Raw genomic sequence first — 27,251 nt, 5'->3', positions numbered from 1 at the left:
CCTCATTCAGGCCAGGCCAGCTGATCTCAGAGAAGACTGCCCTGGCCCAGGCATCAGCCACAATCACAGCTCTGAGCCCTTTGTCTCCATCTGTTCCCACAGAACAGCCTCGGGTTCCTTGGAGAGGGGAGACACCATTTCAATCTATCAGCCTAGCTTGCTTTCTGTCTTTTCTTGCCCAAACTTGTCTAGCTCAGCAGGATGATCAAAAGAGCTTAACACTAATGGCGAGACACAAAAATCCACTTTTTTTTTCCGAGGTAGGGTCTCACTCTAGCCCAGGCTGACCTGGAATTCACTATGGAGTCTCAGGGTGGCCTCGAACTCATGGCGATCCTCCTACCTCTGCCTCCCGAGTGCTGGGATTAAAGTCGTGCACCACCACGCCTGGCTCCCATTTACTATTATTATTTTTAAAGCCATCATAGTCAAGACTGGCTTTATTTTTATAATTTGAGAGAGAGAGAGAGAGAGAGAGAGAGAGAGAGAGAGAGGGGCAGAGAGAGGGAGAATGGACATGCCAGGGCCTTTTCAGACACTATGAACAAACTCCAGATGCATGCACCCCCCTTGCGAGCATGTGTGACATTGCACACTTGTGTCACCTTACGTCTGGCTACGTGGGACCTGGAGCTTCAAACATGCATTCTTGGGCTTTGCAGGCAAGTGCCTTAACCGCTAAGCCATCTCTCCAGTCCAAAATTACAATTTAATGACTCCAAAGCCAGAACCTTTCAGACCTGTGGGGTCCAGTATCTGTCGTTTCTCTTCTCAGTTTGCAATGAGCCTGCAACGTGTGGGTACAAGTCACCCAGGGCCACCATGGCTTGGGATTCTGACTCCTCCAGCATTCTTTGGGCTCAGTCAGCATTTCTATTTCTTCTGCGTACAAGTCCTAGAGAACAGAGCCCCCTACGATAACCAGGGCTGGCTGGTGTCTAGAGCAGGTCATGAAAGGGCCCTGGGGTCTTTGGGCGTGCCTCTCTCCTCCTCTACACTTCCCTCTGTCTTGCATTCATCACCCCTCTTTCCTTCAACTGCCTGTGGATGATCTCCGTGTTCTACGCTGGCTCTGAGCCAGTCGTACAAATTGATTTAAATTAGTCATCTGCATTCCCATTGAAATCACAGCCGCGCCCCACAGATGAGCAGAAGCAGCGACTATCATCCCAAGCAGCGGGCAGCAGTCTGTCCTGCTGTCGGGAGGGTGAAAGAGCAGCTGAGCATCAGGGGCCTGTTTGCCCCGCTCTGTGCCCATCAGCCTCGCTGTGACGGCCGCCTGTGCTGTGTAGCTGGCTCGCATCCTGGAGACAGCCTGCTGCTCAGACCCCTCCCCAAGCCCGTGCTGACACAAAGATGGCTCTCACCACAAAGAGAATAGGAGATAGCTTGTTCGGAGCCAAATATGAGCATGGCCTCAGAGACACAGATTCAGGCGACCCCAGATGCCGTGTTCCAATACAGTAATGGTTTCACGAGATTCTTGCAATTCTGAATAGAGGAATGATGCAAACCAAGTGGGTTTTAAAATATACTGGAGGGAACATCAGGTAGGCAGATTTCAGTAAAGTCAGGTCATCTCGGCTATAGGTCTCAGATGCTGACTGATGACATTCTCAGCTTTTGGGCGGTGGCAAGCTCATATATGCCAGAAGGATTTACCTAATAGTAACCGCGATGGTTAGGCCAGACATAGAAATGGGCAATGAATGTCTATGTAGGGGCTAAGGATAGGCCCAGTTTTCCTCTAGACCTGCAATGTTCCACCTCTTCATAATCACAGAAGCTTGAATCAGTTAATCATCCCTGTAGAATCTTTAATAAAGGTGTGTTCCTCCTTCCTAACTTCAATTCACATCTTTTTTAAAATTATTTTATTTTATTTTATTTATTTGAGAGTGACAGACACAGAGAGAAAGACAGATAGAGGGAGAGAGAGAGAACGGGCGCGCCAGGGCTTCCAGCCTCTGCAAACGAACTCCAGACGCGTGCGCCCCCTTGTGCATCTGGCTAACGTGGGACCTGGGGAACCGAGCTTCGAACCGGGGTCCTTAGGCTTCGCAGGCAAGCGCTTAACCGCTAAGCCACCTCTCCAGCCCCACATCTTTTTTTTTTTTTAAGTCTTTACATATTTTTTTAGAGAGAGCACTTGTGTGTGCGAGAGAGACCGAGAGAAAATTGCCCCGCCAGGGCCTCAACCACTGAAATCAAACTCCATATAATTGCGCCACCTAGTGGGCATGTACAGCCTTGCACTTGCATCACCTTTGTGCATCTGGCTTACGTGGGATCTGGAGGGTTGAACATAGGTCTTTGGGCTTCGCAGGCAAGTGCCTTAACTGCTAACCCATCTCTCCAGCCCCAGTTCACATCTTTCCAACTTGCGTTTCTTTCTGCTCCTTCCTCACTCCTCCAGTCATACCCATGTGTAAGCCTACTAGGTCAGAACCCAAATTGTTCAAGAAGGTTCTTCCTCTGACTTAAGCTATGTATGACCTTGAAACGGACCAAGTAGGTGCAAACCTAGGGTGAACTCTGAACAGCTAACTGGAGAACAGAACCTCCTGAGGGCTGAAAAGTAGAGTCTCTCACACCCTCCACAGCCAGGCTATGGCTGGCCACCCCCCCCCCCAGATGTCATTAAAGAATTCAGCCATGTGCCAGTGTTTCCCAGTTGCTGGCATTACAGATGTCCGAAGACACTTCTAGGTGGTAGGCGTGAGACTGTCAGGGTGGTGTGGCTCTCGGGAGAGAGGCTGGGAGGACAGGAGGGCCAGGTGGGTGCCCCAGGCTTGGGAAACATGTCAAGGAAGAGAGACATCTAGGACTGTTCCCAAGCATGAGGGCAGAAGAAGCCCAAGAGCTAGCCCATAAGGTATGTCACTCTTGAGTCTTCTAGGAATGACGGCACATGGTGCAGCCAGGGCAAGCTGCCTGCCCGAGACTTAGTGTGGAAACAGTGAACTATTTCATGAATAACTTTAATACTCATGACGTATTTTGATAGTATTTTAGATGTTGTTGTAAATGAAATACTGAGTTAAAATTAGTCACCTGTTTCTCTTGACTTAATACGTTTAGGAGAAAAAAATTGGAATTATGTACATAGCTCAAATTTTGTCTCTAAGTAGACAGTGGTGCAGATGTGAAGACAGACGAGGGGCCTCCGGGAAAGGGAGGCTGGCTTTGGAGGAAGAGCTGAAGATGCATCTTGAATTTTTTTTAAGAATAATTTTGATTTGTTTTATTATTTATTTGAGAGAGAGAGAGAGAGAGGAAGAGGAAAGAGGCAGATAGAGAAAGAGGTGGGGTGGGGGAAGAGAGTGAGAATGGGTGCACCAGGGCCTTCAGCTGCTGTAAACGAACTCCAGACACATGTGCCACCTTGTGTATCTGGCTTAGGTGGGTCCTGGGGAATTGAACCTGGGTCCTTTGGCTTTACAGCCAAGTGCCTTAACCAGTAAGCCATCTCTCCAGCCCTGCATCTTGAATTTCTGTGTGGCTCCTTCTTTCACACTGTTCATCTGTGCTCTGGCCTGCTACGATGTGAAAACTGATGTTTCGGTCATTGCTTCAGGGCATGCTTACTAAAATAATCATGAGGACACCTCAAATCTTACTTTACCTCCCTTCTAATAATCACAAGAAAAAAATATTTAGTCATAAAATCTTTGTAGGATGGAGAGTTTGCTCAGTGGTTAAGGTGCTTGCTTGCAAACTCTGACAGCACAGGTTTGATTCCCCAGTACCCATGTTAAGTCAGATCCACAAAGTGCACAGGTGTCTGGAGTTCGTTTGCAATGGTAGGAGGCCCTGGCACACCCATACACCCATACTATCTATCTCTCCCTTTGTCTGTCTCTCTTTCTTTTTCTCTTAAATATATGTATACACACACACATACACACACACACTTTATTTATTTATTTGAGAAAGAGAGAGAGAGAGAGGCAGATAGAGAATGGGCACGCCAAGGCCTCCAGCCACTGTAAATGAACTCCAGATGCATGTGCCCCCTTGTGCATCTGGCTTACGTGGGTCCTGGGGAATTGAACTTGGGTCCTTTGGCTTTGCAGGCAAACACTTTAACCACTAAGCCATTTCTCCAGCCCTAATAAGCATACTTTTTAAAGCTTTGTCTGGAACCCCTAAGAAGCCATGTTTGCTCACTGCCATCTCTGTGTCTGGACAAGCCCATGGCTATACAGTGCGGAGGAAGCCCGAGTGGGGATTCATCCCTCAACTGCCACCCTAAGAGTGGCATGTGGCCAGTGTGTCCACAGTAACACCTTGGAGAAATCCACCCTTCTCCTGCCCAGTCTCTGGCATGCAGTGTCATGTCACCCACCCAGTGTCCCTTCATTCTGCAGTCCCTTGCCCATCTGTCTTGCCTCCCTGGACCGAGGGGGGTCTGTGGATTGTGGGAACTCTCAGGAGAGGGCTTTTGCAGGTGCTACCAGCCGTCAACCTTTGTATTTGTTTTCTAGAGCTCTCCAGGTCCCAGGATGATGTGACTTCTGACAAGCATCTTCTGGCCACAGATCCCAGGCGGTGTGTGGGCCAGACGGAGAGGCGGAGTCAATCAGACACAGCTGTCAACGTCACCTCTAGGGTACCCGAATGCCCACGGGGCTTCTGCAGCGACTGCCTTCATGTTGTCTTGCCAGAGTGTCTGGCCTGTTTTCTTTCCTTTTCCTTTTCCTTAAAGCTAAATTTTTTATTTTAATTTATTTGTGAGAAGAGTGAGAAAGAGTGAGTATGGATGTTCTAGGGTCTTTTGCTGCTGCAAAGGAGCACTTTGTGCATTTGGCTTTCCGTGGGTACTTTACGTGGGGAATAGAACCTGGTCCTACCATTGGGATGAGACAACTCGGGCCAGCTGAGGTGACCTGGCTGGGCAGGTGCCGGCACTTGCTGTTTGTGGGGTAACATGGCTGTTCCAGTCAGCTCAGTGGACACATGCCCTCCTCCGTGGCTATGGGCTTCTGTCAAGATGTCCCCAGATGGGCTGTTCTACAGGAGTGGGTGAGAGTTTAGCCTACTCTCCTGCTTGAACATTTTCTAGCGCTTTCAAGACCCGCCTCCATCTGCTGCGGTCCTCTGGCTGAGCCCAGGACACCCCTTTCGCTTTGTCAAGTGAAGACACTAGGATTTCTGGAGTTGCCCGGCCCAGGGCTCCCATGCACTCACAGTGAGACTCTGCACACCAGGCTCAGGTCACATCCTTACTGGAGGTCATCCCCCATGCCCTGTCCTGAATACACTCCTCGCCTCTTTCCCATCACATCACATCCCTGGAAAAACAGACATCTTCTCTTTCCTCTTCCCACCCCCGGGATTTCGAATGGTGAGTTTTGAACAGTGTCTCTTGGAAGAAAGTCGACATTCTGGGGGTTGAGGGCACAAATCATTGAAGGTAATCATTTCTTTTTGGTTTTCCCATGTAGCATTTATTCCTGGATATTTTAGCGTTGGCACAACTGTTGTATTTCCAAGTTTTCCCTCCAGTCTGATACATACCATGGGTTAAAATATCAGCTGGAAAAACGTGGGCTCTCATTTTGGTAGAGGGTTCTCCTCCAACTTGCCCACTGTGTGGAGTTCTCACTGCTAGCGCCCCTCAGCCGTGAGGAACATGTCCGTAAGCTCAGCTGTCCAGGGCAGGAGCCCCTGCCGCATGTGGTGACTGGGCGTTTGTGATGTGGCCATGCCACTGAGGAACTGAGTTTATTTATTAATTTTTATTATTTATATTTATTTATTTGCATGCATGTGTGCACACGTACCAGGGTCTCTTTCTTCTGCAAATGCCAGTTGCTTATTCCCCTCTTTGCATCTTAGCTTTAGGTGGGTGCTGAGGAATTGAACCCCAGACCATCAGGCTTTGCAAGCAAGCACCTTACCTTTAACCACTGAGCAATCTCCCCAGTCCAAGATTACTGATTTTATTTCAGTTAATTTGGGTTTAAATTTAAATAGCTCCATGTGATTAGTAGCTACCATATTGGAAAGTATTAGTTGGCTGATAGTTATTAGCAAAAAGGTTTTAGGAAGTTTAGAGATGCATTTTGATTTTCCCTTTTTAAAGTTAGCTATTGATTTGCATGTAGAGACATGCCAAGATCTCTTGCCACTGCAAACAAACCACATGCTTTGTACCCAGGGTGTTGGGGCATTGAAACCAGGTTGGTAGGCTTTGCCAACAAACACTTTAACCATTGAGCCATCTTCTTTCTAGAGCCCACTCCCCACCCCGCTTTTGTTTTGTTTGTTTGTTTTGAGGTAGCTGACTTGGAACTCAGTCTGTAGTCCCTGAGTGCTGGGCTTAAAGGCCTGTGCCACCACACCCAGCTCTTAATTTCCCCCTTTTATGAACATGCAACAGCAAAAATTGTTTCCGTTTATTGCAGCTGAAAGCATCTCGTGCCAGGAGTAAGTGTCAGAATCATTATAAAGGGAAGAATTTGAAGTTCTTTAAGACTTGTTTTAATTTGAAATAACCCACCTATCACCATTCACAAGTAGCCCAAAGCCTGAGGACGTCCTGTAGGCGTGATGTGTGTATGCGTCTATCTAAATGTGCGCTTGACTTCCCGCTCACTCACTAGAAATCGGTCTATTAGTAAAGTCAACTGAAATAATCAGGCTGTGCTCGCTGGAATCACCGCAGGGTAATAGGGTCCAGTGGGGATGTGCATTATGATGTTAACTTTGCCTTGTCCTCCCCAGAAGGTCAGCATACCAGATATTCTGAAACCTTTCCATCCAGAGGATCCCAAACAGCCTCCTAGTCCTGTTCTGAAGCAAGAGACTCTCCCATCTAACCCGAGCACTTTCTTCCCTGGACACTCAAGACATGTAAGTGGTCCCAACACTCTGGACACAGGTGTGGCTGTCATGGCATCAGAGCGGGGCTGTGTGGTACAGGACATGCCCAGCCCGTACAAAACCCTGGGTCCGGTCCCCAGCACAGGAGCAAAGCCCGCCCAACATCGGCAAGTGGGCATGGTGTGCGAGGGAAGAAATGGACTGCTGTGATAAAAACTGGAATAAGCTGGGTGTGCTGGAGCACGGCTTTGATCCCAGCAGCCGGGAGGCAGAGGTGTGGAAGGATCACCATCTGAGACTACATAGTGAAGTCTAGGTCAGCCTGGACTAGAGTGAAACCCTACCTCAAAAAAAAAAAAAAAAAATCACCACCACCACCAAAACTAGAATAAGAACAGAGCTTGGAGGTATTACTTCACCTAGACGGGAAGCAGAGAAAGCCTTGCTATACTTTGAGGGTGACCTGCCTTCCTTCCTTCTTTCCCTCTTTCCTTCCTTCTTCCCTCCCTCCCTCCCTCCCTTCTTTTTCTCTTCTCTTTCTTCCTTCTCTCTCTCCCTCAACAGCATCTCAGTGTAAACACATTCATACCTTCAGAAAATAATTAATAAGCCAGATGTGGTAGCACATGCCTTTAATACCAGCACTTGGGAGGCAGAGGTAGGTGGATCACTGTGAGTTCAAGGCCACTCTGAGATGACAGAGTGAATTCCAGGTCAGATTGGGCTAGAGAGTGAGATCCTACCTTGGGGGTGGGGAAGGGGTGAAGAAGAAGAAGAAAATTAATGTTAACTAATGATAGGCTTTTAATTTTAAAACCTTATTTATTTACTTATTTGAGAGAGAGAGAATGGGAGTACCAGGGCCTCCAGCCACTGTAAAGGAAATTGGATGAATGTGCCACTTTGTGCATCTTGCTTACATGGGTACTGGGGAATCAAACCTGGGTCATTAGGCTTTGCAGGCCAGCACCTTAACTGCTAAGCCATATCTCCGGCCCAGGCTTTAAAATTTTTTTAACTTAAGTTTACTTATTTGAGAGATAGAGACAGAGAGTGAGAGAGGGAGAGAGAGAGCTGGGCATGGTGGCACACACCTTTGATCACAGTACTCAGGAGAAAAGGTAGGAGAATTGTCGTGAGTTCGAGGCCACCCTGAGACTACATAGTGAATTCCAGGTCAGCCTGGGCTAGAGCGAGACCCTGCCTCAGAACCCCTCCCCCCAGAAAAATCTTATTTTATGTATTTATTTGAGAGAGAGAAAGAAAGAAGCAGATAGAGAAAGAATGGATGACCAGGGTCTCTAGCCCTGCAAACGAACTCCCGACACGTGCACCACCTTGTCCCACGGGTCTCCAGGTCTATCCTTATGCCAAGACCACCTTGTCTTGTTTGTTTGAGAACACTCTAGGAAGACGAAAGGTCAAATGACCTCTTTGCAGAGAACAAAGGTGGACAAAGCTGGTCTGGAACCTTCTCTCCTGGCACGAATCCCTGTGGTGGCTGTGAAAATCTAAGTATATAATGCGGCCTCTGGGGACTGCTCTAAGACTGGGCAACAGATCTGTCTCTACCTCAGGGGACAGGCAAACTCTGGAATGCAGCCAGCAGGAGCCTTTTTGAAGTTGGCTCAGAAAAAGCTAATCCAAGGCTACCTTCTCAGGGAGCTCCCACTAGCTGTTCCCTAGTCCCATCTTCCTCATCTGCTCCAGGTCTATCCACGTTTCTAGCACTTTCTGCCTGCTGTCTAGTTTACTCACCTGCCCTATCAGCTATCCTCCGGAATGTAATTTTCAAGTCTCTTGAGCAGTGTCTGACAGTCACGTGGCCCTTGACAAATAAATGCAAAACTGTTAGATCCATCCCAGTCAGAACTGTGGTGCCCCGAAACCTGCACTCACTGCTTCTCATCCCGGTCACTCTCGCACGATCTCATAGTGGGGACTGTTACCTTAGTTTTAGGTCAAATTGCTCACTAGTCTCCTACAAGGCTATAGGATACTTAATCAACCCAAGAACCGTGGAGTGGATACCTCTTGGCTATTTGGGGCTTTGTACAGGTTTGTTGAACTCTTACATTGATTGGTTTCCCTAACTCACACCACCTGGCTCCGCTTGCCCACCTGGCATTGATCTCCACCTGAAGCAGTTGGCCGTGGTGGTGGGTCAGGTGGAGGACATTGTGGGCTGTGGGCATTATGGGAAGTGGGCACTGTGGTCTGTCTTCTTAGGATGGACAGTTTCTCTAATACACTCAAATGTAATAGGGTGTTCCATTCTTGCCATCTCTATTTTATTGATGTGTGCCCTTCAAATTCATGATTTAGAGATTGCATTACGGGGCTGAGGAAATGGCTCAGGGGGCGAAGCACTTGTCTTTCAAGGCATGGGGACCTAAGTTCAGACCCCTATCATTTTTGTACAAGCTGGGCATGCCCGTGTGGACCTGTAATCCCACAACTGGGAAGGTGAAGATGAAAGAATCCTTAGGGCTTGCTGGCTAGCTAGTCTGGCCAAATCAGTGAGCTCTGGGTTAGCGAGAGATCCAGTGTCAAAAATTAAGATAGAGGGCTGGAGAGATGGCTTAGCAGTTAAGCACTTGCCTATGAAGCCTAAGGACCCTGGTTTGAGGCTCGACTCCCCAGGACCCACATTAGCCAGATGCACAAGGGGGCGCACACATCTGGAGTCCATTTGCAGTGGCTAGAGGCCCTGGCATGCCCATTCTGTCTCTCTCTATCTGCCTTTTTCTCTCTCTGTCTGTCACTTTCAAATAAATAAATTAATTAATTAATTAGAATGGAGCCCAAAAATTAAGATGGAGCCGGGCAGGATGGTGCATGCCTTTAATTCCAGCACTTGGGAGGTAGAGATAGGAGGAGGATCACCATGAGTTCGAGGCCACCCTGAGACTGCATAGTGAATTCCAGATCAGCCTGGGCTAGAGCGAGACCCTACCTCAACAACAACAACATCAACAACAAACAAAATTAAGATGGAGAGCTGGAGAGATGGCTTACCAATGAAATCACTTCCTTGCAAAGCCTGATGGCCCAGGTTCAGTTCCCCAATACCCACGTAAAGCCAGTTGCACAAAGTGGTAGAGGCATCTGGAGTTTGTTTGCAGTGGTGAGAGGCCCTGGCATGCCCATGCTCCCTCTCTCTCTGCGAATAAGTAAAAATATTAAAAAATGAAGATAGAGAGCCATTGAGAAAGATACCAACATCAACCTCCACGTGTATGCACATATGAACCTGACATTTATAACACACCACAAACACAGATACACAAAAAATAAAAATGTTCAAGGTCATCTTTGGTTATATAGTGAGTTTGAGACCTAGGCCACACATGAACCCCTTTCAAGCAAACAAGACAAAAGAGATAAGATTATTGTGCCTACTTTATAACCTCTTCCTTTTAAACCAAGCAGTGTTTGTCTGAGGCAGTCAAACTCCCACAAGGTAAATAGCTGATTATCACGTCTTGTCCAAGACCTTTGCCTGCCCTTCTGAGGAAAACTTTATGTCTCTGAGAAACAAAGAGTTAGGCTAGAAAAAGCTTATGAAAATCACTGTACAAATAGAGACAGACAATCAAATAGAGAAAATTGCCCAGCCTCCCAAGTAGTTTAATCAGGGAAAAATTAAAGCAAGCTACTATTTTGAAACCACTTTAGTAACTATAAAAATGCTTCAGGCATTCTGCACTGCTGGAATAGAAATTGTTGCTGCTTCTCTGAAAGATAATTAGCAATATATATGGGAAGTCCTTAGAGTTCCTCTCTGTTTCCCCACCCCCTAGGGTCTTACATGCACACTAACCATGTCCTGTACCAGTGAGTTCCACCCCAGCCCTGTAGGTTCTCCTTCCTTAACAACCTAGGTTATACAAAATAGTTCTTTAAAAACTGTCCTAAATGTCAGCCAGGTGAGGTGGCACTCACCTTTAATCCCAGAATTTGGGAGACAGAGGTAGGAGGATCACTGTGAGTTCGAGGCCAGCCTGAGACTACATAGTGAATTCCAGGTCAGCTTGAGCCTAGGGTGAGACTCTACCTCAAAAAAGAAAAAAAAAAAGAAAAAAAGTTATCTTGGATGTTGCCCCAAGTGTGCACATAATGGATATCTAGAACAGCATTGCTTTTTAAAAAAAAGTTGTTTTATTTTTATAATTTATTTGAGAGCAACAGAGAGAGAGAGAGTGAGAGAGAGAGAGAGAGAGAGGGAGGGAGGGAAAAAGAGAGAGAGAAAGAGAATGGGTGCACCGGGGCCTCTAGCCACTGCAAACGAACTCCTGGGTCCTTAGGCTTCGCAGGCATGCGCCTTAACCACTAAGGCATCTCTTCAGCCCCTTATAGTTACTATTCAATTATATGTATTCTTTTTGATAACCCTCCACCAAGAGAAGAAGAAGAAGACAGGAAAAACAAAGGAAAAGAGTTGCTCAATTTTGGGCTAGAGGGATGGTTTAGTGGTTAAGGTGTTTGCCTGCAAAGCCAAAGGACCCAAGTTTGATTCCCCAGGACCCACGTTAGCCAGATTCACAAGGTGGTGCATGTGTCTGGAGTTCGTTTGCAGTGGCTAGAGGCCCCGGTGCACCCATTCTCTTTCTCTCTCTCTCCTTCTTTCTCTGTCAAATACACAAATAAATAAAAATAAAAGAAAGAGTTGCTCAATTTAGAAAATGGCACCCAGATTATGTGGGATTTTTCAACAGATTAACGTATCCTAAATCACACACAGACATGGTCTAAATCTTTATGTACATATTTCCTCACTGAGCTTCATCATAACCCTGTGAAATAGACTCCCATGTCACAGATGAAATGAGAATGGGAGCACCAGGGCTCCAGCCACTGCAAACAAACTCCAGATGCATGCGCCAGTTTGTATGTCTGACTTTACATGGGATCTGGGGAATCGAACCTGGGCTATCAGGCTTTGCAAGCAAATGCCTTTAACTTCTCAGCCATATCTCCAGCCTCTATACATTCATATTTAAGCTCTCTCATGTAATCAGTAGATAATCACATTTTTAAAAAAATTATTTTATTTACTTATTTATTTGAAAGTGACAGACAGAGAGAGACAGAGGCAGGTAGATAGATAGAGAGAATGGGCGCGCCAGGGCCTCCAGCCACTGAAAAGGAACTCCAGATGTGTGCGCCCCCTTGTGCATCTGGCTAACGTGGGTCCTGGGGAATCGAGCCTCGAACCGGGTTCCTTAGGCTTCACAGGCAAGCGCTTAACTGCTAAGCCATCTCTCCAGCCCGATAATCACATTTTTAAAAATCTAGTCAGATAATTATTTTTGTACCATGTAGTCTGTTCTATCTTATTGCAATTAACGGCACATTTTGAGTTAAATCTACTATCATATCTACTTATTTTCTTTTTCTTTTTGCCTCTGATGCCCTGCTGTAGGCTTTCTGAGTTTCTTTTCAACATGCATGGTCGTGTGGAGGAGCTGGCTGGGATTAGAAGCAGAAATTATCCAGGCTTCACTATTCCCATAAAGTCAGCCCCAAGCCTGATTACATGCAAATCGTGACAGTCATCTAAGCAAATTCAATAGTGACAAAGTGGTTGACTTTATCTTTTAGGCCCAGACATCCTGTGCTTTTTATCTTTATTCATCATCTAAACTTAGAGTGTTCCGATTTATGAGGGTAGTTGTTTTTTTTTTTTTTAATCTTAGATACCCATAAAGATTTTAAATAAAATTTATTGTTATCTTCGACAGCATACTCCACGTAGCTAGCTCATTCTATTTAATCTTTTCCACGACCTGAGACAAGTATTCTTTTCTCCCATTTGACATAGCCTGGAATCCGGGTTCACTAGACTCCCAACCTCAGACACTTAGCAACGACCCTAAACCCGACCCTGCCTCCTCCCCCCCCTCCGCTGCATTACACATGAATGCTATCTGGCCTGAAGGTTATCACTGAACAATTGTACTGGAGATAGTCCACTCGGTCCCAAGTGAACGAGATTAAAGAATGGGATGGTGTAACCTTTAATTGCTGGCAGACAGTATCTGGGCAAAACTAGGCCCTCTGAGGACACTTCTCAGGACACTGCAGGTGGTGACTTACTTTGGCAAAGTGTAAACTGGTGCATATGAACTGCGAAGTCATTTATTACTTCTGTCATTCTTGATTTCAGGGAAGCCTGGTTAGCATTACCAGCACCTGCACAGAGATGGGTCATTTTGAACACGCTAATGTGACTGGGGAAGTGGAATTTGCCATTCGCTATCGCTTTAAAACCCATTGTTTAGAGATATGCATCAAGGCCTGTAAGAACCTTGCGTGTGGAGAGGAGAAGAAGAAAAAGTACAATCCGTAAGTGATTCTTTTCAAACTTCGACATAAAATGATAGAGGTACTGATTCTAAAATTTACATGGAAAAGTAAGAGTCCAAGATTAATGAAAATAAATATTTTTTAAAAATGGGGCTGGAGTTAAGTTCTCTGAGAAGCCTAAGAACTCAGGTTTGATTCCCCAGTACACACGTAAGCCAGATGCACAAGGTGGTGTGTGTGTCTGGAGTTTGCAGTGGCTGGAGGCTCTGGTGTACCCATTCTCTCTCTTTGGTAAATAATTTTAAAAAGAAAGAAAGAAAGAAAGCCAGGCATGGTGATGCACGCCTTTAATCCCAGTACTCGGTAGGCAGAAGCAGGAGGATTGCTGACAGCTTGAGGCCACCCTGAGACTACGTAGTGAATTCTAGGTCAGCCTGGGCTAGAGTGAGACCCTACCTTGAAAAAAGAAAAAGAAAAAAAAAAGTGAGGAGTCATGGGTTCTAAAGATTTGAATTCAGGTGATCTCAGGCCCCCTTGGGCCCTCACACTTATGCCGGAAGCACACTTAACTACTGAGCCATCTCTCCAGCTCTCAAATCATATGATGATGTAAAAAAAAAAAAAAAAAAAAAGAGCAAGTTAGCCGGGCAGGGTGGCACATGCCTCTAGTCCCAGCACTCGGGAGGCAGAGGTAGTAGGATCGCTGTGAGTTCGAGGCCACCCTGTGATTACATAGTAAATTCCAGGTCAGCCTGAGCTAGAGTGAAACCCTACCTCGAAAAACAAAACAAGACCAAGTTGAAAAAGGATGAAAAATACAGAGAGAGAGAGAGAAAAGAACGTATATGAGCAATTTTACTTATGTACAAGTTCAAAACCAGGGCTCTCAGATGGTAGGGGTACATGCAGTGTTCAAAGTCCACATGGGGAAACAGCAAATTGTAAGTCGTGAACTTTCTGTTCCTCTTTAGCTCCTTGTGCTGGGCGGGAGTGTTAGGTGGGAGAGGTGGGGGTGAAGGGAGGGGGCCTGGCACACAGGTGGTTCCAGGGTCTTCATCAAGTGCCAGGTGAGGAGGGGACAGAGATTCCAGGAGCAGAGCCTGAGCAAGGCAGGAGGGAGCTTTATTCCCTCTCCCAGGAAACTTCTGGAGGATTCTATGGTGAACACTTGGTCAGAAGCGTGTTGGACCAACGCTAACAAGCCAGTCCTGGTCTTGGTCACTAAGCTCTTCCTGTCATCTCCAGTTCCCACGGAAAGCCAGGCAGACAGCACCCATGTGTGGACTCTGCCCCTCTGACTGCACCCCATGCAGAGCACCCATATTGCCCTTCTGCCTTTGGCCACTAGGTATGTAAAGACGTACCTGCTGCCCGACAGGTCCTCCCAGGGCAAACGCAAGACGGGAGTCCAAAAGAACACTCTGGACCCGACCTTCGAGGAGACCTTGAAGGTACTTGCTGGGCAAACATTCTTGAGCGGAGTCCTCCCCACCCTAGGCTGGGCAACGGGGTCACAGTCCAACATGCAGCTTACAAGCCCTTGAGTCAGTGAATCGTAAGTGCAGACACCTATGCATTCTTTGTGTCTCTGTCAACCAGTGGCGAGTGGGCAGCAAGCGGACATTAGCCTTCGTACAGGAAAAGTACAGACCCCACCAGACTTGAGAATGTCTTTGATTAATCATTTCTGAGAAAGTGGTGGGCAAGAACCTGCCTTGCTAAACAACTGAGCTCAGAGTGACTTAAAAGATCGTCTGGTGGCATTTGACTGGACACAGGAGGGACATTCTCATTCAGGGCCCCTGGAGATGCAACCGTTGAGTTTCATTCTTTGTAGACATGCCTCTTTGTTATGATATCTGAAGAACTCAGGACTGGGCAGCCCAGCAATCCTGCTGTCTCACACTGGTGAGGAGAGGAGGCTTTGTTGGGCTTTCTTGGCAAGTACAGGGAGCTGGGGGTTGGCACAGAGCCCCAGGTTCATTGAATAATCATAACCATTGTTTCCTGGGTCTGTGTTCCTGGCCGAGCACTTTAGATGCACACGGAGGCAGGCATTGGAACCAGTGCTCACCAGCTGGAAACCAGAGCTGAGGAGCAGCAGGAGCCTCCCAGGAAAGCGGCAGCGGAATGGCTGTCGTCACAAGTCATGGGTGCAGGAATCCCCCTGGGGTTTTTAAAAAAGTTGCGGATGGCTAACTCAGCAGGTATGGGTGGGGCCTGAGATGTCCTGTTCTGGAAGGCTCCACTCTGTAAGCCACCAGCAGGCCACTGCTGGTTGGTCTGCCGGCCACCTGCTGAGTCACATGCCTGCCGACTTGGACACTTGAGCCCCCTCTCACATTTTAGGTCGAAATCCAGAATGACTCACCGTAAGTCTAGTGAAGTGTTTTGTGCTAGACTTCAGTTTACGAAACCAGAGGAGGACTAGTTAAGATATACATACATTTTTAAACTTGTACCTATCTTATTTAAATTGCATGCAGAGTCTCAAAGAGATCAGTTATAATTATTTTTTTACCCGTGGGTGTTCTCTAAGCCGGTTGTAACAAGTTTATAGTCCAGATACATTGGGAAGGATTCTATCTCTAGCCTAATTTCAGAGCATCCCAACACAAGCCATGCCTTTTTCTTTGCGTATGTGCGTATGCGTGTTTGCATGTTTGTGGGTGCATGTGTGTGGCAGTGCCCATGAACGTGTGTTTGTGGAGGCTAGAGGTTGGCATTGGGTGTCTTAATTCAGTCAGCAGAGGTTCATGTTGAGCATCCTTGTGGCTCTGAGGCAGGATCTTTCACTCAAAGCCACAGCTCACTAAGTTGACTAGCCTAGCTCGCCAGCTTGCCCTGGGGAATCTACTGAGTCTGCCTCCTGAGCTCCGGGGTCGCAGGCAGGTCACCACATGTGCCCGGCGTTTATGTGCAAGCTGGGGAGCCGAACTCACCGAGCCATCTCCCCAGTTCCAGACTTCTTTTTTTCTTTAATATCTTTTATTTTATTTTAAAGAGGGAGAGAGAGAATTGGTGTGCCAGGACCTCAGCTACTGAAATCGCCTTCCAGGTGCTTGTGCCACCTAGTGGGCATGTGTGACCTTGTGCTTGCCTCACCTTTGTGCATCTGGCTTCTGTGGGATCTGGAGAACATGGGTCCTTAGGCTTCACAGGCCAGTGCCTTAACCACTAAACCATCTCTCCAGTCCCGGACTTATTCTTAAACTCATGCAAAGAAGGAAGGGATTGAGAGCTAGGGAGCCTTGGGGAAACCATTATTCCACATCTCCCCAGTTTATAAGCTCGAGGCTGTGGGAACCCTGACAGGTTTTGAGGAGCATGTGTGAGTCTGCCTCATTCTATCTTGAGCACACTCTATCACATCAGAAAAGTACCTGTGGGGTTGGGGAGGTGGCTTAGTGTTTGCCTGCAAAACCAAAGGACCCAGGTTTGATTCCCCCCAGGACTCATGTAAGCCGGATGGTGCGTGCTTCTGGAGTTCATTTGCAGTGGCTGGGGGTCCTGGGGTACCCATTCTCTCTTCTGCTATCTGCCTCTCTATTTCTCTTTCAAATAAATAAAAACAAGATATCTTAAAAAAATAAAAAGAGATGTACCTGTGAACATATAGGTCGTCAAAGGTTTCTGATCAGCATGCTCCTTGGACTCTGGACTCCAGGGAGCCTCATATCTCCTTTGAGACATTTGGGGTGGAGGCTGGGGAGGGCGTGGGGAGTAATGGGTACCGGCTCTGAGTGGTCTTGGTTACTGCATGCTTCGTTCTCTGAAGCCATTTCCGTGGCCGACTCCACAGTTTGTAGTGACCTCGGTCCACTGGGGTGGGCCTTGGAGACCACAGGTAATGGAAAAGTGGATCTTGTTTGACACAGTGTAGTCACTCCTTGTGGGGGGGAAACAGTCCTGTTCATCAGATAATGGTGACCAGCCAAAGAGAACCCCAGGAATGGACAAGCAGCTGCCAAACGAGTGGCACAGAGCAGTGACAGAAGACACTGGCCTTAGGCCGCGCTGTGCCCCTTGCCTTACCTTGTAACAGCCTTGTTTCTCTCAGGGTGGCAGGTGCAGCCCTGTGTTCTGGGCTTAACTGGCTGCCTGATCCTGCTGGGGCACTGGGCAGGATATGGCAACAGGAGGACTTAGGGTTCTTTTGATAAAGCAAGATGTGTGGGCAGACAGGACAAGGACTTAAAAATCAGATGAGGGCTGGAGAGATGGCTTAGCGGTTAAGCGCTTGCCTGTGAAGCCTAAGGACCCCGGTTCGAGGCTTGGTTCCCCAGGTCCCACGTTAGCCAGATGCACAAGGGGGCGCATGCGTCTGGAGTTCGTTTGCAGAGGCTGGAAACCCTGGCACGCCCATTCTCTCTCTCCCTCTATCTGTCTTTCTCTCTGTGTCTGTCGCTCTCAAATAAATAAATAATTAAAAAGTCAGATGAAAACCAGCCAGTGACCACAGAGAGGAACCGTGGAACCGTGCCTCAGGAGCTCTACGTGTGTGTGTGTGTGTGCGCACGCGTGCGCACACACGCTTGCGCATGTGAAGGCTGGAAATCGATGTTGACTGTCTTCCTATACAGCTTCTCCCCTTTATTTTCATGAGCTAAGGTCACCCAGGGAACCAGAGCTCACTGATTCAACTAGGGTGGCTGGCTGCAAATCCTTGGGATCCTCCTGTCCCTGCCTCCCCAGTGCTGGGATGACAGGCGCACATCACCATTTTATGTGGCCGACGGTCACCCACACTCGGGTCCTCATGTTTGCATGGAAAGTGCTTTAGCCACCAAACCATCTCCCCAGTCAGCAGGTTTTAAAAATTTATTCGTAAGGAGAGAAAAAGAGAGTGAGTTAGGTGTGCCAGGGCTCTTTCCACTGCAAATAAACTCCAGATGTATGTGCCACTTTGTGTGGGTTCTGAGGAATTGAACACGGAGCCAGCAGGTTTTGTAAACAAGGGCCTCTAACTGCTGAGCCATCTCCTCAGCCCAACCATTTTCATTTTTTAAAAATGAACTTTCGCCGGGCACCAGGCGTGGTGGCACACACCTTTAATCCCAGCACTCGGGAGGCAGAGGTAGGAGGATCACTGTGAGTTCGAGGCTACCCCGCCGAGACTACAGATGAATTCCAGGTCAGCCTGAGCTAGAGTGAGACCCTACATCGAAAAACCAAGTTAAAAAAAAGAAAAAGAAAAAGAACTTTCGTGGTTTTTGGCAGTAGAACCTAGGGCTTCATACATGCCAAGTAAGCACTCTATACCACTGAGCTATACCTTCACCCCAATACTTACCATTTTTAAAAAACAAAAGCCTGTTTTTTTGTTTTTTGTGTTTTTTTGCAAGCAGAGAGAGAGAGGAGAGAGAGAGAGAGAAGAGAGACAGACAGAGAATGGGTGCACCAGGGCCTGTAGCCACTGCAAATGAACTCCAGATGCATGTGCCCCTTGTGCATCTGGCTTACATGAGTCCTGGGGAATTGAACCTGGGTCCTTGGGCTTCACAGGCAAATGCCTTAACTGCTTAGCCATCTCTCCAGCCCTGGATTTTGGTATTTTTGGATGACACTGATCCTATGTAAGTTCAGATCCTGCCTTGGTACAGTTCTTGGGTTATTTTTTCCAGGAGTTCTGGACTCAAATCTTTGGTTTTGAGAAATAAGGGAATAGGAGGGTTCTCAGTAACTGTAAGGCCCAGGGCACTGGGGGAGTGGGTGGAGAGGTCTGTTCCCCGCCCCCCATCTCCTGGCTCTAAACAGCTGGGCGCACCCTACCACACCTGGATTCCTACTGCAGCAGTCTGTGGCTCAGCCCCTGGGAGGGAAGCTTGGGAAGGCTTGGGGTGGAGCCGGAGGACCCTGATGACCACCTCGTCTCTGCCTGTGCAGTACCAGATGGACCTTGCCCAGCTCATGACCCGGCAGCTGCAGGTCTCTGTGTGGCACCTGGGCACCCTTGCCCGGAGGGTGTTTCTTGGAGAAGTCATCATTCCTCTGGCCACATGGGACTTTGAAGACAGTGCCACACAGTCTTTCTGCTGGTACCCACTTCAGACCAAGGTGATGTCTGCTTTGGGGATGAGTGTGCCCACTCCTACTGTGAGCTCACGTTTCAGAGGCGAGGCTGTGTGCTCTGCTCTCTCACTCCTGTTGTCCACGTGAACACTGTGCTGGGACAACTCTGTTGCTAGCAACCAGCCTCCTTTGACAAGCAGGCTAGGAGCAGAGCACCAAGCCAAAGGCATCACTCCTGATGCCAGCTATGAGAGAATTGGCATTGTGGCAATGCTTTTTTTTTTTTCAAGCCCAGTGGTATCCAAAGTTTCCTTGGGGCTATTCGGTATCCCCCCCCCCCCGGGGCCTGTTTCCTCAAGCCCATCAGTCTCTGATCTGCAAGGTGGCAGAACTGCTCCTTCCATGCCAAGGTGGTGGAGGGTGGCAGAGTCGAGTCAGTGCAGGTGAAGCGCAGACCACAAGGCACATGACCACCCCATCCCTGGGCTCTCCCAGGCCTGAGAGGCTTTGTGGGGGTTGGTGGGGAGCATTGACAGAGCTGGGACAGCCAGAGGGGCACAGATGGCTCTGGGTGAGGGACCCTGCTGCTGAGCTCTGCCTCTTGCCCATAGACAGAGAAACCTGAAGAAACTCTTCCTCAGAATCATGGTGAACTGGCTGTACGGGCCAAACTTGTCCTCCCTGTGGGGCCAAGACAGCTCCAGGAGGCCCATGAAGGTAGGTGACCTCCAGACCCCTGAACTCTTTGTCTTGGTCACTGTCCCCAAAGCCTATAGGATAGGCAGTCTGAGGTGGGCAAAGAATGGTTCTTGGCACTTCCTTCCCTCTGCCCACTGATCTCACACACCCAGGGACCCAGATGCAGAGGTAGCCTGGGACAGCGTTCCTTGGAACCCATGGCCTGAGGGGAGATGAGTGGCCAGAGCAGGCAAGGCCTTCAGGGCCCTCTTTACCCCACCTAAGTTGCAGGCTGGACAGTTTCTGGTGGCCGTTGGGAGAGGGGCCCCTCCGCAGCAGTGTGCATGGTGGGCTGAGAGTCTGGCTCATTAGGAACCGGTGAGCACTTCTGGGCGCTGGTACATGAATGCCCAGAGGGAAGAGCTGCTGCCCAGCAAGTGGCAAGGGTCAAGGGCAGCTCTTCAAGCACTTCACAGAGATTTAGCTTAGATTACAGAGGGCATGGGGATGCTGTGAGGGTAGAGAAGGGACAGAGGAAGGACACATACTGCCACAGTTCAGCAACTTGGGCGGGGAGAGGAAACAGCCTTGGAGCCCCGAGGCCCTCAGCAAGCATCTGTGAGCACAGCAGCTCGTGGCTCCCAGTCCCCAAACCACTAGCGACAACCAGCTAGGAGCTCTCACGTCTTTTCTCTCCGCTACTCTCACCCTTCCTGGGTTTCAACAGTCCTCCTCTCCTAACCACAGGGGTCATGTGTAAGGAAAGCTGATCGAACCTATGAGGGATGTGCACCTCTTCTGCCTGGAGGCTGTGGAACTGTCCGTTTGGGGCCGCTGGTACCGCACGCTAACTTATCAGGGAAAAAAAAATGGGCTTGACTTGAGTTCTGCCTTTCCTTCCAGGGACCGATCAGCTGTCACTTAATGGTCAACTCTGTCTGGTTGTGCTCGGAGCCAAGAATTTGCCGGTGCGGTCAGATGGTACCCTCAACTCATTTGTTAAGGGGTAAGTGATAGGATGTAATCAGATGCTGTTTACTGGCTCTCTAGCAGATATTCATGGCCCTGAAAGCTGTCAAAAAACACCAAAAAGTATAGGCCACTTGAATTCATCTTATGTCAGTTTTTAAGTAATGGGATTTGGACATGCTAAAAGTTGGCTTTTTTTTTTTTGGCATATGTGTGTTATGCACACATGTAGACACATGTGTGCTCATGTATGTGGAGGTCAGAGTTTGATGTTGACCATCTTCCTCAGTCACATTCCACCTTTTTTTTTTAGGCAGGTTCAGTGAGAGAACTTGGAGCGCATCTATTTAGCAAGACTAGCTAGCCAGCAAGTGCCAGAGTCTCCCTTCTCCTCCTCCCCAACGCTGGCTTTACAGGCACACAACGCCACACCCAGCTTTTACATGGGGTGCTGGGGATATGGGGTGCTGGGGACCCGAACTGAGGTCCTTATGCTTGCATGGCAAGTACTTTACCCACCAAGACATCGCCCCAGGCCCAGTAATAGCACCTTTTAATTTGAAATTCAAATTCTGTCAGTTCTTGCCATATCAGTAAATCAGTTTTGAAATCAAGTGTGAGAAAGGAGTGTGGTTAGTGAGCATTTCCTTAGCCTAACACCTCCTCTTAGATTAACCCCCACATGGATTACTCTGTCATTTTTAGTCACTACAGTCATAGTCCCCCCCAAAGGGAAAAAAATCAACAATTATTTTGTTGTGCTAAACCCTCCTTTGCGGACAACATGGAAAAGCAATGACCTACCTTGTCGGGAAAGTCAACCCTACAGTCCCCCAAGCGTGGCCTTGGGCAAGTTAACTTTTCTGAACGTATTTTCCCTGAGAACCCAGCAAGCTGAGATCACGTGTCTAAGAGCCCCGTTCCCTGGGCCTCGGTTTTAACGGGCTGTGCCAGTGGATGGGTATGAGGAACTGAGAAGCATCACAGTGAGGGCCACATGCCTCAGAATCCCAATCTACCCTAAAGTTGGAGCATCCTAGAGAGAAGACATGTGGCCAAACCTTGAGATTCCCATCCGTGTTCCTTGCAGAATTACTTTTTTTTTTTGTTGTTTTAATTCAATGCTGCGAAGCTGAGTACCTGTGACCTCAGGGTTTATATTTCCCTTCCTCAGTTGCCTTACTCTGCCAGACCAGCAAACACTGCGACTTAAGTCCCCAGTGCTCAAGAAGCAGGCCTGTCCCCAGTGGAAACACTCCTTTGTGTTCAACGGTGTGAGCAGGTCTCAGCTAAAACGATCGAGCCTGGAGTTAACCGTCTGGGACCAAGCCCTGTTCGGTATGAACGACCGCCTGCTCGGGGGAGCCAGGCTTGGCTCAAGTAAGTCTCTTTACTTCTTGGGCAACAGGTCACTGGAAGCTTATTAAATAGTGAAAGCCATAGCTTTGCATCCGTAGTGACTGTCCTACGTGGATACCGTGGAAAGAAAATGGTCCCTCAGTGGTCATGAGTTAACTGGCTTTGAAGCTGCCTGTCTCACCATGACGGCAATTCCTAAGTATAGGTCTCACTGTGATAATACAGCAAAGTATTTCAGCAATTTAAATCAGATTTAAATCTGCTGAGGAAACAGAAGGTTAAGGCTTCAAAACAGGCAAGGTACAGTTATTTGCCTTTGTTTCTGGTGTCAGCCGTAAGAGGATTATATTCTTAAAAGGAAAAATACCTTAACCCAAACAAATGGCGGTTCTGGAAAGACTTCACTGAGGACAAACAAGGGCATCATTCACTGTTATTCACCAGGGGAGCTTCTGGCATTGTGTGGGAAATGCCCTGCTGGGAGCAGGCAGGTTCTAGGCCCCATTTAGCTGCAGCGCTGGCGCCCCCCCCCCCAAAATAACTACACACAACTCCACAGACCTCCAACTGAGAGTTACCCAATAATACTGCTAGGTTCCCCCGCCCCCCCCAAAGGAATACTAAACAGGACATAATCTCTTCCTCTGGGAAATCCATTCCACCAACAAATGGGTCCGAGGCTGAGATAGTTCCCCACCACCCAGCCTTGGTATTAAGGTCAGCAACTTCCCATGGGGAAGAATCAGCCACTCGGTCTCCTCCTCTCTTTAAACTATGGGAACAGGGGTCACGTTTTTTTTTGGGGGGGACTGTCCTGAGAAATGTCTCAGCACATTCTGTTCCTCACGACACCGGCACCTGATGCAGAGACTTAGTCATCTGAAGCTGGCTTTTTATGTGTGTGTCAAGAGTCTCTTGTTGCTCCCAGCCAGTGACAAGTGGGCTTTAAATGGGTAGCTGGGCCATCAGGCTTTGCCAGCGAGCTCCTGTAACTGCTGGGCCAGGTTGGCATTTTCATGCAGTCTTGAGTTGGTACGACACACACTTCTCACTGCCATTTGTTTTTACAAAAAAAAAAAAGAAGCTGAGGAAGGATGAGTCCTTATCAACCACTGTGGACTTGTGTCATTACAGAGGCAGGTGCGGCTGGAGACGCGGATTCATGCTCGCAGTCAAAGCTTCAGTGGCAGAAAGTCCTGTCCAGCCCCAACCTATGGACTGACATGACACTCACCCTGTACTGAGGCGCCGCCCGCCCTGCGGGAGTCAGAGGGACGTGAGGTCGATGTGGGCCCAGAACCTCTGAATCATATGCACTTGACTACAGTTTGGTCACCTGCCTAGAGCATCCCAATCTCCCTGCACCATACCTGTGTGTGTTTTATTCTATTTTTTTTTTTGGTTTTTCAAGTTAGGGTCTCACTCTGGCTCAGGCTGACCTGGAATTCACTATGTAGTCTCAGGGTGGCCTCGAACTCTCGGCGATCCTCCTACCTCTGCCTCCCGAGTGCTGGGATTAAAGGCGTGCGCCACCACGCCCAGCTCTGTGTGTGTTTTAAAGAGCAATTACCATGGCTACATAGGTCTCAGGGGTTCACTGCCTCTTGAGAGATGTGGAAAATGGTCTGATTTTAATAAATGTTCAAGGGGCGACACATGCCTGCCAGTGTTTATTTACAGTGAAAAGCCTGTCTTTGACCTCGTGTGCATGTGTGTGTGTGTGTGGGGGGGGCATTCTAGTCCTCATCCTCTCCTGTAGAACCCCCCACCTCACCCCTCAGCACAGGTTAGCTGCAGACAGCTGGGGAGGAACCCTGCTTTCCAGCTAGTGATTGCTAGGGGTCCCAAGGGACTCGAGTGTCCCTCCTAGGGCGCTACACAGAACCCAGCCGAGCCCAGCCCCCCACCACGCAAGCAGACACCCACTGCTGGACATTGCCTCGGAGAGCTTTTATTGCGTATGTGTGCAGTGTGGGCTCACCTGCACGTGACACCGTAGCTGGAGCAGCCCATGAACAGGAAGACAGAACGAGAGCGGGCGAGAGCGAGGCGCTCGCGACAAACGGGTGTGGGTCCCTTCATGGCTGGAGTCTGAATGATCTTATAACGAATGCATGCTTTTCAAACAAGAAGCTTAGATAGAAAACGGAAGTGTGCAGTTCCGTGCACCAGGAACACTTATGATTTTTTGTACAGGTGTGATTACAGCAGGTAATCGGCTTCATTACTATCCTTACATCACGTCAGATCAAGTGCCGTGATGACATGGTTTTAATATGTAATATTTTTTTTTTATTCTGTAAAAGGTAACAAAATATACAGAACAAAACTTTCCCTTTTTAAAACTAATGTTACAAACCCATATTATCACATATATAAATACTATACTCTATAGCAGATCATTAGGTATATAAGTCCAACAATGTATTCTAACAGTTAAGGATGAAAACAAGGTTTTTTTTTTTTTTTGTTTTGCTTTTTAAATCAGAGAGTCCTGTACTGTTCACTCTGAATGACTGCTACAGATTCTGCCAGCAGCCTCCACTGGTGTCTGGAGGGAGGAAATCATTGTGTGGGGAGGAGTGTTTACTAAGACTCAAATTTCAGAATAATTTTCACCCCTCAAAACGCAGAGAGGGATCCTTCATAGAAATCAAGAACAAATCAAACAATCAGCTCATTTCAAAACTAGGGAAGGTATGGCACACATGTGAGCCGCGGAGTGTGGTCTTAATGACAGTGAACCTCGAGTCACGTGGGCCGGCGCGAAGCTTGTTAGGCTTTACAGGCACCTGAAGCCCATCGGCCCTGCTCCAAGCATGAAGCAGGAAGAGATTCCGTTACTCGCATCAAAATCAGGCCTGTTTGGCACTACGATACAGCTGGAAGAATCAACCGGGAAGGCTTCCATGGGTTCCGGGCCAGAACACTTCTGCCAGGTAACTGCTCTTTTTTTTTTTTTTTAAAGGTACTGGAACACATTGGGGGCAGGGAGGGAGGTTTCTAGATTTAGAGTACTCAAGAGCCAAGTGCGGCAGAGCCCCGCGGCGAGGCGCCCTCCACCCTCAGTCCCGGCCTTTTACATCGCCTCGAACTCGTCGATCCGCTGCTTGGTGTTGCCCTGCCGGATCTGCCGCAGCGTCTTGTACTTGTCCCGGCCTTGCCTCATGTTCTCGTTGTGGATGATGTCATTGTGGGTCCTCTTGTTCTCATCTCTGGCCTGGGACAGCTCGTTGCTCAGGGTCTGCAACACGGGGCAGTCGGTACTCGTTACCTACCTGTTCGTGCCACAATGTCCCAGCGACATCACAGTGACCCCGTGGAGCGGCTGGTGGGGGTGGGGGGTGGTGAGATCCCTCTCCTAGGGATCGTGGAAGAGCAGGCAGGAGGAGAGGGCGCTGGCTGGGATCAGCTCGAGGTGGCCCTGTGCAAAGCCGGCTTGGGTGGATGGAAGCAAAATAAGCGCTCCTGGGAGGCCCCCCGAGCCCCACGCCCGCCCGCCCGCCCGCCCCGCTCACCAGCAGCTGCCGCTGGACGCGCTCGTTCTTCTCGGCCTCGGTGATGCGCTTCTCCTCGTTGCGGTCGTCCAGGATGCCCTCGCTGGACAGCTCGGCGCTGTAGCCCGTGGGATCCGCACCCTCGTCCTGCAGACCTTCCTGCACGTGGAAGTTCACGGGCTCGTAGGCTGGGGGCGGCGGGGGCGGGGGCGCCGTCATTACCAGGTGCAGCTCCTCCTTGGTCTTCACCAGGTCGTCCTGGGCTTCCTTGGCCTTTGGAGACATTAGTAGACGGGTTAGGGCTCCTCCCCCACTGCCTTTAAAGAAGTGGTGGTGCGTTCTCGCTGCCTCCGCCTGGCTCCCAGAACCGGAGCGGAGGTTCGCAGGGCCTTCTCTCTGCAGTCACCACTCATACTGAGATGCCGCAGACCAGATCGTTTCTGAATGTTTTATTTATCTGTATTTATTTGAGAGACAGAGATAGATATAGAGAGATAGACAATGGGTGTGCCAGGGCCTCCAGCCACTGCAAACAAACTCCAGACGCATGCACCACCTTGTGCATCTGGCTTTATGTGGGTGCTAGGGAATGGACCCCCGGGTCCTTAGGCTTTGCAGCCAAGTGCCTTACCTGCTAAGCCATCTCTCCAGCCCCCAGGTATACTTTTGAAGTAGCATTTCTGTCTATAATCCCAGTATATAGTCATTTGTCTGTGTTCCTGATAATCTATCATTAAACTAGCCAAGTCCTACAACTACTAATGTCGCCATGAGCAGTGTCTGTGTGTGTGTCTGTCTCTCTTAGGGGGGCTGCTTGGTCATCAAGAACCTTCCTGCCCATCACCTTGAATCTGCCAGCATCAGTATGGGGCACAGACTCGCTCCTATCACCTTCATCCCCTTTCTGGATGTGAGCCTAATCTGATCTGTTTTTTTAAATAAGCTTCTTGGGCTGGAGAGATGGCTCAGCGGTTAAAGTGCTTGCTTACAAAGCCAGATGGCCTGGGTTCGGCTCCCTAGTACCCAGTAAAGCCAGCTGAACTAAGTGGTGCATTCATCTGAAGTTCATTTGCAACAGCTGGAAGCCCTAGTGTGCCCATATTCTTTCTCTCTCTTTCAAAGAAAGAAAGAAAGAAATTAAAAAAAAAAAACCCAGGCTTTTCCACTTAATGTTTTATAATGAGTACTTTCTCCAATAATCTAAGAGCTGTTCTGCTCGTAACCACTTGGGAAACTGGAATGGGGTAGGGATGGGCAACGCCAGGCTACGTAGGCAGTGCCCTGTCCTGGAGGGCACGGGGACTTGTCTGCAGGGATAGACTGCGTAAGGCTTGTGATCTCTGCTCCAGCTGACCTGTATACGGGATTTCTGACATGTTGGATGTTGCCCCTGTTCTGTGGGGAAACCAAGGTTCAGAGTTTGAGCCCCCACTCACACAGCTGAGGGACAGAAGCTCGGTCATCAAACCTTGCCTGGAAACCTCCAAGGTCCTACAGTGGACTCCAACAGCCAGCTCCTGTTTTAAGCTCCGTGACCCCTATTGCAGGGGATGCCCGAGTAAGCGGATTTAAAACTTGTTCCCGATCAGGGGTGTCTGA

At 48.7% G+C, this 27,251-nt stretch overlaps 2 protein-coding genes across 3 annotated transcripts in view; one reads left to right on the top strand and one right to left on the bottom strand.

Annotated features, from left to right (window-relative positions):
• Positions 1–23,411, top strand: part of Sytl3 (synaptotagmin like 3) — a 54,762-nt gene extending 31,351 nt beyond the window's left edge. Inside the window, exons 7-15 of one of the 2 annotated variants that reach the window (XM_045159396.1) lie at positions 4,488–4,612; positions 6,730–6,858; positions 12,998–13,176; positions 14,486–14,588; positions 19,024–19,194; positions 19,761–19,866; positions 20,731–20,833; positions 21,971–22,176; positions 23,290–23,411. In XM_045159396.1, coding sequence (XP_045015331.1) covers positions 4,488–4,612; positions 6,730–6,858; positions 12,998–13,176; positions 14,486–14,588; positions 19,024–19,194; positions 19,761–19,866; positions 20,731–20,833; positions 21,971–22,176; positions 23,290–23,399 — 1,232 coding nt within the window. In that variant the 3' untranslated portion in view covers positions 23,400–23,411. The remainder of the gene's footprint in view (positions 1–4,487; positions 4,613–6,729; positions 6,859–12,997; positions 13,177–14,485; positions 14,589–19,023; positions 19,195–19,760; positions 19,867–20,730; positions 20,834–21,970; positions 22,177–23,289) is intronic. The other variant, XM_045159397.1, reaches the window with a different exon arrangement.
• Positions 23,412–24,090: 679 nt separating this feature from the next.
• The window catches only part of Ezr (ezrin), a 58,957-nt gene continuing 55,796 nt past the window's right edge, over positions 24,091–27,251 (bottom strand). Inside the window, exons 12-13 of the mRNA XM_045158901.1 lie at positions 25,674–25,925; positions 24,091–25,399 (exon numbers count right to left, since the gene is read on the bottom strand). Coding sequence (XP_045014836.1) covers positions 25,235–25,399; positions 25,674–25,925 — 417 coding nt within the window. The 3' untranslated portion in view covers positions 24,091–25,234. The remainder of the gene's footprint in view (positions 25,400–25,673; positions 25,926–27,251) is intronic.

Source organism: Jaculus jaculus, chromosome 9, assembly GCF_020740685.1.
Source record: "Jaculus jaculus isolate mJacJac1 chromosome 9, mJacJac1.mat.Y.cur, whole genome shotgun sequence".
NCBI classification, from domain to species: Eukaryota; Metazoa; Chordata; class Mammalia; order Rodentia; family Dipodidae; genus Jaculus; species Jaculus jaculus.
This window is presented reverse-complemented; position numbering and strand designations above follow the sequence as displayed.